An 11,169-nucleotide genomic window follows, 5' to 3' on the forward strand; every position below is an offset into this window, starting at 1 on the left:
GAGGTGTCAGGGAATCCTGGGACCGGAAGGAGATTATAACCTGGACATCTTCCCCCCCACCCACCCCCGCTTCCCTCCACCACTGCCAGGGCCTTGAGGGAGAGCTGAGCTGGAACGTGCAGATCCAGAGCCAAACCAGTTCCAGGGTCTGGATCCAAAACGTGGAGCCGTATTTGGGTTCTAAGGCATCTCCCATGCAGGAGCCCGTGGCTAGTATCAGGCAGGGCCAGTCTGGGTTCCCTTCCTCCCTGGCACACAGTCACACAAAGGGAGCGAGTCATAAATTGCACCTTGAATCTAGTTTGTTTTTAAATCCCCCCCCTTCCCACGCACACACACACATCCCTGGGATGGAACTGCACACTCCCAGGGTGGGAGGTTTCGCAAGCCTCGAGTGGGAACAGGTGGCTCCAGACACAGAGACCGGCATCCCCCTCAAGCTCAAGCTGCGCAGTGCATGGGCTAGAACCAGGAAGTGAAACTGACTAGGAGAGCAGCTTGTTTTCACGGGTCCCCTGGGTGGGGGGAAGGGGTACAAAGAACAGTGAAGGCGGCCCATGATTCATCCTGTTGTTTCAGTTTCGATCAGCGCTGGAGAGGAGAATGGGGCAAGCAAGTGGAGGAATGCGAATACAAATCACCCCCATCCAGGTGGGGAAGGGACAGGATCAAGTGCACCTACAATACTCGGGGCCACCCCTAAACTCAGGATCCAAACAGCCTCCTGCTTTGAAGCCAGAACTGAACTTGGGAGGACCAGGCCCATCTCTGAATGCAAACAAGAGACGTCCCCTTGACAGTCTGCAGGACTCTGCGTCCCTTTGAAACACAGACTCTCCCAGCCTGTGTCTGGAAACCAGCCAGGGACTGTGCCCTGGAGAAAGGGACCAGGCAAATGCCTCCCCTGTTTTTCAGCTGATGAGTGGCGTAAACCGGAAGCCTTCCTCTATAATTAATAAAGGATCATCATGATCATTAATATATATTGATTAGAGCGGAAGCTGTGGTTTAAAAAGCTGGGTGCCAATTAAACATGAAAATTAGCTCGTCAGCCTTCGGGGGCAGTGGGCTCCCGAGTCGCAGATTGATAGTCTATGGGCAGGGGAAGAGATTCCTCAACTTGGGCCCCCCGCCTGCTTTGCCCCCTGTAGGGCTGGGGGTCGGTGGTTGCTTTTAGCTGTAGAGCAATCCGGAGCCCTGCTGGGCCTGGTGCCCCGGGCCAGAGACGCACAGAGCTGACACCCTGTTTAATAAGAGCTCGGTCACCGGCGCCACACCCTGCCAACGTGCCGCCTCGGCGTCAGTCACCAGCCGCTGGGCTGGCCCTGGAGACAGGCGGCCACTGAGTCCCGCTCATGCAGCAGCTTCCGCTCAGCTGCATGAGACGGGGACGGGCTGAAGCCTGCCCGGATCGGCCCCAAGTACGCACAGACGGGCAGGTGCTTTGGCCTGGGCATTTTCCAGGGTCCCTTGCCCACCTCAGCTAGCTCCATGCCTGTGCCCTTGCTCTGCTGTCTCAGAATCCTCCTGAATGGGGCACAGAGACCTCAGAGGGCAGGCAGGGACCCCCTGGCTCGGGAACACTAGCTCCCAACCAGCCTTGCCCCAGCAGCCCACCTCCTGCCGGAGCTCAGAGCCCCCTGCATGTGCCGCCTCCCCAAGCCGTTCCTAGCCCCAGCCTGCTTCCCAGAGGAGGAGCAGCCAGTCAGCCTGGGCTGGGGCCAAGGCAAGGAGGAGGGGGGCCTTCCGGGCACAGTGTGGGCGGGACCATGCTTGGGGAGGCCTACAACACACACCACCCAGGGAGACCCCCCAGCAGGTGGAGATGCCATTGTGCCGGGTGTTATAGGGGCACTGAGCAGCCGCTCACCTGCCCGGTCCTGCCCAGCTCGGCTTGTTATGATCCCGCCGTGCCCTGAGTCAGGGCTGGTTCTGAGCCACCTGACTCAGCAGCTCAGCTGACACGGGGCAGGGCTGGGAAGGGGCAGCGTTGGTGGAGTCGCTGGGAGCCAGCCAGGCTGGGTGGGCAGGTGCCAACACACAGCCGGAGGGGGGTCACGGGGGAGGGGGGTGCACACCCCTACTGGGGTGGGCTTGGTTGCAGCTTGCCCCATCTCTGGGAGCCACACGCACACCCCCTTGGACAGCCGTGCCAAGGAGTCCCCATCCCCAGTGCTGTCTGCAAGGGAGCAAGTCTCTCGTTCCCTGGCCGGCCCTTTACCCCTGGGCCCCAGACCCAACTCCAGCCACCCGTGATCCCCACGGGGAGACCAAACTGTCACAGCCCAGCAGGGCGCTCCCTTCGCTGGGGCTGCCCCCCGAGTTGCAGGGATGCCGGAGCCGGTTCCAGGGTAGGGGGATCACAACCGTGAGCCATTGTGGAAGCAAAAGGCACCTGCCTGATACTGGGCAAAGGAAGATGCCCAGGGCCCAGTTTGTGGGGGCTGCAATGGGGTGGGGAGAACCGGGGGGGGGCACCCCATGCACGGGACACCCAAAGGGCTCAACAGTTTCACTCTGCCAAAGCCCCGGGGGCCCGATCCTGCCCCGCTCTGGGTTTCCCCCAGGATCCGGGGAGGGGGGCGACTCACCCTCCCCCCCAGCCCCAAAGGGGCACATAGCTGCCGGGCGGGGCGGCCAGGCCGGCCCCTCTGGAGCCCCCCCGCTCGGTGCCACTCACCGGAGGCTGCGAGGCAGAGCAGCAGGAATCTCCACGCCGCGGCGGCCGCTGCCGGGGCGAAGGGGCCGCTCATGACGCCGCTGGCACGACACGCGTGGGGTCTTCCTGCGTGGGGGGTCCCCCCTGCGGATCCCCCGGGGCCGGGCCTCGTGCGCTCAGGGCCCGCTGGCTCGCTGGCTCATGCCCGGCCGCTGCTGCGCCTCGGCTCCCCAACCTGCTCGCCCTGCATCGCCGAGGCGGGCGGGCGGGGGGGGGAGGAACCTGTCTGGCAGGTCGGAACAGGTGTTTCTCTCGGGGGCGCGGCCTCGGCCCGGGCCCTCCCCGCTGCCCTGGACAGAGGCGAGCAGATCCGGGCCCGATCCGTGGGGATCGGGGCCCGGGGGCTGCCAGGAGAGGAGGGGGCGTGAGCTGGCTAATTGCCCAGCCTGGCCCCGGCCTGCCTGCGGGGGGGACGGGACGCGAGGCCGACAGGGCGTGGGGTGGGAATAGAGGGGGTGAGTCCACAGAACCCGGTCCTGGAAGAGCTGAAACCCCAGGGCCCCTACCCTGCCTGTGCAAGTTCTGCCCTGGGTTAATACCCCCTCAGCGCCCATCCTAACAAAGGGCTGTCATCATTTTACAGAGATGGGGAAACTGAGGCACAGGCAGGGCATGACTTGCCTTACGTCCCCCCAGGGCAGAGGCAGCAGGAATACAGTGGAGGTCTCCTGAGTCTCTACCCGCTAGGCCAGACTGCCTCCAGGAGTAGTTTCCTCCTCACCAGCTCCCAGCTGAACTAGGATGGGGTGGCTTTCCCTCCAGGGTATACCAGACACAAGATGGGCTCCACGATAGACCCCCCAGAGCTGGGGCTTACAGCCAGGTCCCGCCAGTGCTATCCCAGCACCTTTCCCCCAACCCTGCTGGCCCAAGAGCCGGCTGCGGACCATCCCGCAGCCTCTTAGGACAACAGTTTCTAAGGAGTATTTCTGTTTCTCTGCTGTACCAGTGGGGTGGGGGGTGGGGTGTTGGGGGCGGGTTCTGAGCCCACCCTGGACCCACGATGGAGGCACCGATATTTGCCTAGACGAGATCCCAGTTCCAGATGAGATTCCAGCACATCAGCGTCTCATGTGCCAGGGAACGGGGGCAGGGAACCTGCCAGGCACAGTGTGGGACAGCTGCGTTCCAGCCCCAGCTCTCGCGTGGCCACTAGACATGGTCCCTCTGCCTCCTTCTCCCCGTCTGTCTGGGACCCTGGCTGCCCCGGGCTGCTCCAGGGGTTAATTCTGTAGCTATGAAGAATGGCTCAGGGGGTCGGTTGTGCCCTGTCCCACCACAGCGCTAGATCCACAAGGGGGACATGGGCTCAGAGGGCAACACCAAACTTGAGGTACCTGCTGCCTGCCTGAGTTCTGCGTCTGGCGCCCAGCCTGGGCTCCCTGGACCATGTTCTGGGGGAGGAGAGGGGTCTGGCCTGGTCCCTGCGCCTCCAGGGGCTTTAGCTGCTCTCGAGGCTCCCCCATGAGCCCTCTCCTGGTGCCAAAGTCAGGGCAGCTTTCGCTCCCCAAAACCCCCGGGGCTGTGAGATGCAGGGGAGTTGCTCTTTGTTTCTCCTGGTTCATGTGGTAGGCCACGCTTCAGTGACAGGCAGCCACCCACTGGGATGGACACAGGGCCCCGAGACTTTCAAAGTTCCTCTAGTTTAAAAGGGGCAGTCGATTGCACCTTCAAACCACGCGCGCGTGCGTGCGTGCGTGCGCGCGCATGTGTGTGTGTGTGTGTGTGTGTGTGTAAGGCCTCAGCTCCAGGAGTCCTGTTAATGGAGGACTGTTGCTTCACATACATAAACCAATCAGGTCCCTATCCCTCCCGGTTCTAGCGAAAAGCTTGAAAATGTGATTCCCCAACAGCTCGCAGCCCAGAAGGCAAATGTTGGGGTGCTTTGAATTAAGTTAGTCATGGAAAATAAAACTCATGATTTCTGAAGCTGCTCTTGGGATTTTGGGGCAGTGGATGGTTCTGAGACCAACGAGATGATCGGAATGGCTCCGTCTGGCCTTGGAATCTAGGAATCTATGCAAATGTCTGAATTACAGACACAGTTCTCCTCTCGGCCTCTCTGGTGTAAATCAGGAGTCATTTGGCTGGTGCAAATGGAGCAAGGATGATGCGCGTGTGAAGAGAATCCAGAGCTGATTCCTTCGCTCCTCTCATTTTAATCGAGAGCAGCTATTCCAGGCCCAGCAGGGCCAGTAGAAATTGTAGCAGGGAGACAGCAGCTCCAGGGGAGAAAGATTCTAGCCCCAGTCCTTCTGTATCATCACCGCTCAGCCGGGGGATGTTTCGCCTTCTGCAGCATCACAGACCTCACCTGCGCAACGGAACTGAGCGCATCCCAGACGGAGCTGGGGAAAACGTCTCCTTGAAACAAGCAAAGCAAACGGTGCCATCTCCAGAGGCAGATCCCGTGGCACAGAACCTGCATGGTGTGTCACACTGGGAATTTGTGCCTCAGTTTCCCCTATATTTTGCATGGCTCCCCAGTGGGGAAGGGGGTGAAAGGCCTAAGCTTGCTCTCCAGGCAGGCTGAGACACAGGCACATGCATCTCCTCGCTGTCTGAGCCTCGTTCGGAAGAACTGGCCGAGGCCACCGCCACGTCAAAGGTGAATCTGAGCCAGCAAGGGGCAAATCCAATCCCCAAGCATGGGCACTGAGCAAGGCCCCAGAGGGAGATGAGATTTCCTCGCCTTGCAGCAGCAGAGCTGAACACAGATCCCAAGCACTGGGAAGGGGTGAGGGGAGGGGGTCAGAGCTGGCTTTTGGAGGAAGCGAGTGGCTCTCACCTGGGAGCTGAGGGGGGTCAGACAGAGCCAGCAGACGGGGTTCACTGCAGCACAGCTGGGCTCTGGGCCGACCAGCCTGGTCTGTGCAGCAACCTCCCATTCCCTGCACTAACCTACAACTTCCCCGGCTGGGTTCCAGGTGAGTAATCCTGGGTGAGGCGTGTTGATCCCGACAGAGTGGAGACGTCTCTCCCAGGGATCTGGCTTGGTTGGATTCATGGAGCAATGCTCACAGTGTGACACTGGAGGGCTGGCTTCAGGCAAGGAGGTGAGGTTGGGGGTCCGGCCCACTAAAGGGTACTTCCTAGAGCCAATTCCAAGGCTGGGGACATAGCACTGACCTGTAGATCTGCACCTGGCCAGCTGCATTCCAGCTCCCTGCTGCAGCTCCCAGGCCCAACAAACCCTGCCCAGGCCCTGTTCACCCCACTCTCCGTGGAATACAGTAGCTGCTGGATTAGGAGGAATTTGGCACCAGGGTGTATTTAAAAAGCTGTTTATTTCACTGCCAGGCTGATTCGTAACCTGCACCTCCACTTTACACACGGCGAGCGAGAGCCAAGGTCAACAACACCTGCAGTAGCAACAGCCGTGACTGGGGACGGGAAGCAGGAAAGTTGTAGAATACACACACGGGGAGCAGGAGAGTTGTAGAATACAGCAGAGGCCCAGTTCACAGCCCCTGTGGAATCCAGATGGTGCATTAGCCTTCATCCTGTTGGACAATCAATTTGGACAATTCAAAAAACCCAGGGGACAGGTCTGAGTCCCTGGTACATTCTCAAGGCTGTAGGAGTAACCTGCATAGCCCCAGTCAATGTCAGCGGGGCTGTGGCAGGTGTCACCAGGTGGCGCTATGGCACAGCCTTCCAAGGGGTTGTTCTTAGCGTGTGAGCAAGTTTGAACTCTTGGGAGACATGCTGTGGAGGAGTTAATTTATGGGTGATGCAGGGTGGTGGGAGGGGGTGGAATCAGTTTGAGGCAGCTGTTCCCTGGGAACCAAGTGTTAACACTGAGCTGAGATTCCTGGAAGCTGCCTCATGTGCTGTTTGTGGCCATCCCTGCTCCAGAACGGGGCATGTGCGAAGACACAAGATACGCTTAGGCTAGCCCTGGACGCCACATCACGAATTTCTCCTCCACTGGCCAGGCGGAAGAGCAAGGCCCCAGACACCTGCGACTACCCGACAGAGAGATGCCAATGGTGTCAGAGCAGCACGCTGCTGGCAGAATGGGCTCTTGGGTCAATGCTTGGCTCCTGTTCCCACGGGCTGATCTGCTCCATCTCTGCCAGCTTGGATCTCGCTTTGGCGTGTCCTGCCTGTGTTCCTAGCCTCCTTTGTCTCATTTCTCCCAGTTCCCACTTGCCTTTGCCCTTGTGAATTTCAGTCATTGCTGTGCTGTTTGCCCCATGGACTGGAGTAATGGCAGTGCGGAGAGGCCCTGTGACGGAGAAGTCCTCCAAGCAGGCTAGAGTGGCTGTAGGAGAAGTGGCCAATCAGAGGAAGGCCCTATAAAAGGCGCTGCAGGGCCCAAGGCAGGTCAGTTCCTCTGGGGTCTTCAAGCTGGGCAGTGCGGGAAACTGTCTGACTAAAGGTATGTCTACACTACCCTCCTAGTTCGAACTAGCGGGGTAATGTAGGCATACCGCACTTGCTAATGAAGCCCGGGATTTGAATTTCCCGGGCTTCATTAGCATAAGCGGGGAGCCGCCATTTTTAAATCCCCGCTGCTTCGAACCCCGTGCAGTGCGGCTACACGGGGCTCGAACTAGGTAGTTCGGACTAGGGTGCCTATTCCGAACTACCGGTACACCTCGTTTCACGAGGAGTAACGGTAGTTCGGAATAGGAACCTAGTCCGAACTACCTAGTTCGAGCCCCGTGTAGCCGCGCTGCACGGGGTTCGAAGCAGCGGGGATTTAAAAATGGCGGCTCCCCGCTTATGCTAATGAAGCCCGGGAAATTCAAATCCCGGGCTTCATTAGCAAGTGCGGTATGCCTACATTACCCCGCTATTCGAACTAGCGGGGTAGTGTAGACATACCCTATGAAAGCAACATCGCTGTGGCTAGCTCGGAGGGGAGATGGTCTATTTTGGGACGTTGTGATGAAGCCTTGAGGTCAAGGTGAAGATGCTGTCTCCAGGAAGGGAAACCCTCGGGGTACCACTCTGAGTGGGGGAATGGACTTGATGGGACTATACAGAGGGCACCAAGATGGGCCCCTGTTAAACACGGACCTTGGAAGAGGTCTGTGCGAGATCACACGTGGGTGGTGTGTGACTTGGCTGGAGGACAATTGGAACGGAGGGAGTGCAGGCACAGGCGCTCGGCCAGAGGAGGATGCTCACCAGAGGAGAGTACCACCTCATTAGAGGCCCGACCAGGGACCCTTTGCCTCGGGTGATGCACAGACTCTGCCCTCTAATAATGGTGAGAATCATTAGCCACTGGAACAATGTACTGAGGGCCGTGGTGGATTCTCCATCGCTGGCTATTTTAAAGTCAAGATGAGATGTTTCTCTTACAGGTCGGCTCTGGGAATTATTGGGGGGCGGTTCTCTGGAGTCTCTGTTAGCCTTGAGATCTAGGAACAAGAGACTCTTTCGCCTGGCACGGTAACAGGTGTGGCACACTGTAATGGCCTCATATTATTATTGTTCAGCAGGACAGTTTCGGTTGTTGGGCTTAAGGGGTGGGACCAGATTGAGTTGGGGGCTGTGCAGATAGGGGGTCAGACTGCATGATGTGGTGGCCTCTCCTGGCCTTAACTCTGACTCTCTGACTTTATAATGGAGATCATGACCCGGCTGGGCCAGCGCTGCACTGACCCCAACCAAAATCAGAATCCCTGTTGTGCCAGGCGCTGTACAAAATTAATGCTCAGACTCCATTCTGCTACTGCACGTGTCGTCCAAAGATCTCCGCCTAGAAGGGTTTATGTCCTAACTCAGTTAGGAATCTGCTCATCCAAAAGGAGCCGCTGTTAATGGAAAGAGGAGCGTCCACATGGGACCTTGCTCTCGTTTAAATCGGTTTTGAAACAGACTTGAATTAAGTCATTGGCACTTCCCCACATAGGCCCGGCCTGGCAAAGAGTCAATGAATTTTGTGAATCAGATTTGGTGATACAAAGATTGGATTGGAAAAGGGGAGTTTCTAGAGTCCAGTTGGCTGAAGGTGGCCGGGGAGAGGGTAGATTAGATGGGGTGTATTCCCCTGGATTAGGAGAGAGGGAGGTAAGATAAGGAGAGGCAGAGCGTATCCTGTGTTTACTGTCTCCAGTATGTTACATCTTCCCGCTCCAGGGTGGGTTTTTGTAGCCCAGTTCCTAACAGGTTATCCAGCTGGTGTGTTCACTGCTCACAGCCAGCTATGTCTGGGTGAGAACAGGCGGTACTGAGCAATTTCTCTGGGACTGATGAGAGTGAGCAGGTAGTGAAACCCCCCCCCTCCCCCCCCCACACCCTGCACACACTCTCCCTCCGCAGCTCTGTTATTTTTTCAAACAGCCAGGATGGGTTCTGTGGATCTGGAGGACGCCCCCGGCTGCCCGGCATCCTGCCCCACTGGTTTGTGCACATTCATATTTTCCAGGCATTCCTCCACCTGTCCCCACCCTGGCTCCTGCACCCGTCCCACCACTGTCACCCCAAGACCTGCTGGCTCATCGAAGGAGACTCCACCCTGGGCCAGACCGGCAGGGCCCTCTAAAGCAGTGGCAAGTACACAGAAATACACAACAATGTGCACTGATGCACGCACACACACGTGCATGTGCGCACACACACACACACACACACACACACACACACACACACACACACACACACACACACACACAAATACAGGCTGAGTCCAACAGGCACTGATACGCTCACCCACACAGAAACATGTACACATGCCCACACCTAGCTCACCCGCGCCTGTAGACACAGCAGGGGGTACTCCATGGGTCCCAAGAATCACTCCGGCTGGCAGAAGGCCTCCCGAGGGCAAATAAACCCCCTGTTCCCTGCCCAGCAGCCCTGGGGATGCACCTGGGCAGTTTTCCCCCAATTCAATGGTCCCATCTTGGGGTACTTGCTTGCACTGGCTGGTGGGAGTGGTGGGTACCCCTCCCAGCCCTGCCCTCTGGCCTCCAGGTGGCTGAGGAGCTGCTCCCAGGACAGAGATGTGGGGTGCTCATGGCAGCACAGGAACATCTGCAGCCTCAGTGTCCCTAGGTGGCTGGGGAGGAAGCAGGGCCTGGGGAGCCCCCCGCTCCTTCCCCTGAGCTGGCACAGCCACTGCCAGACCTGGGTAGGCTCAGAGACGGGCACAAGGAGGCAATCCTGGCAAACGGCAGCGGGCCACAGACTCTGCCACGCCCCTCCCAGGAGCATGTCCACCCTCCACGAGCAGTAGGGCTTTTATCCTTGCTGGGAGCTGCAGCCAGCTGGACACCAGCAGGTGCTGCAGAGCCAGTCGCCCACTCACACACTGTGTGGCACTGCCCTCACCCACAGCATGTTGTAAATGCTCCAGTGGGTCCCCAGCGCTTGTGCCACCTCCCGCATGTGCCTCCAGCTCAGTTTCTCTTCTGGTGCTCCCGTGGCCCTAAGGAAGGGGAGTCCCGGCAGCCTGAGGGTGCACGGCTGGGGGCCTCCTGGTGACTGGTGCCATCCTGCCCAGACACTGAGCGCCCCTGCCCGGAGCACTCCCAGGAGCACGGGTGGGTCATTGTCCCCATGTCAGTGAGGGGAGCTGCAGCCTGGGGCTCCAGCGGCTCTGACCACTAGGCTGTGCCACCCAGGGCCTGGGCTCTGTACTGAAAGCCTGAGTTCTCCAAGAGCTGGTGGGGTGCCAAGGAAGCAACACAGCCCCCCGGCCCAGCAACACAGCCCCAGCCAGCCCCCCACCAAGGAACCGAGCTAGGGCTCAGACCTCTAGCCCAGCACCGCAGCCCCTGGGCCTTGGCTCAGCCCCCCCAATAGAGCAGCCCAGCAGCCCCCATTCCTCTCCCCGACCCCTACCCCTCTGAACCTCCCATTACTCAGCCCCGAGCGGAGCGAGCCGCCTGTGGCTGCCTGCACCATCTCCGACTGCGCCGGCCTGTCGCTCGGATGCTGCTGACTCGTCCCCACGGTGCTTTGCCACCCGCCTCCGCTGAGCATGGCCTCCCGTCCCCCTGGGCCGCGGCTGCTGGAACCTGGCAGCGCAGTGACGCTGTCTGCCCCATGCTCTCCCCAGCAGGGTGCCGGGGGCAAGGTCAGAGTTCAGGGAGCCGGCCTGGACTAATGGGCCAGCTTAACCCATTGCTGCTTGGAGGGTGGGGGCAGTGGGGCAGAGCCATGTTGGGATCATTTCACCCTCATAGCCGCCGGCTGGGATCAGTTTTTAAGCCTCTTTGCTGGGGTTGCTGTAGAAAATCCCCCCTCCCCCCCAGCTCTGCATGGGCACCATGACACAGGGGAAGGAGAGCCTGCTGGGGGCAGATCTGCACAGCAGGTCGTTACACTAATATAGCGGCACCAACGCACCGGCCTAGGGTCCAAGGCTGGGCCAGGGCCTGAGGCGTTGGGCCAACACCCCTCAGCCATGGCTTCAAGCCCCTGTAGACACTGCCTGTGGGAGTTAGGCACACAGAGACTTTTGAAACACCTTTAAAAGCCTGGCTCTA

General features: G+C 59.3%; 1 protein-coding gene across 1 annotated transcript in view; it reads right to left on the reverse strand.

Moving 5' to 3' along the window:
* The window catches only part of NECTIN4 (nectin cell adhesion molecule 4), a 48,105-nt gene extending 45,179 nt beyond the window's left edge, over positions 1-2,926 (reverse strand). The window contains exon 1 of the mRNA XM_075908137.2: positions 2,681-2,926. Coding sequence (XP_075764252.2) covers positions 2,681-2,753 — 73 coding nt within the window. The 5' untranslated portion in view covers positions 2,754-2,926. The remainder of the gene's footprint in view (positions 1-2,680) is intronic.
* Between the last annotated feature and the right edge of the window lie 8,243 nt (positions 2,927-11,169).

The sequence above is a fragment of the Pelodiscus sinensis genome, chromosome 22, assembly GCF_052426305.1.
Source record: "Pelodiscus sinensis isolate ZL-2025 chromosome 22, ASM5242630v1, whole genome shotgun sequence".
NCBI classification, from domain to species: Eukaryota; Metazoa; Chordata; order Testudines; family Trionychidae; genus Pelodiscus; species Pelodiscus sinensis.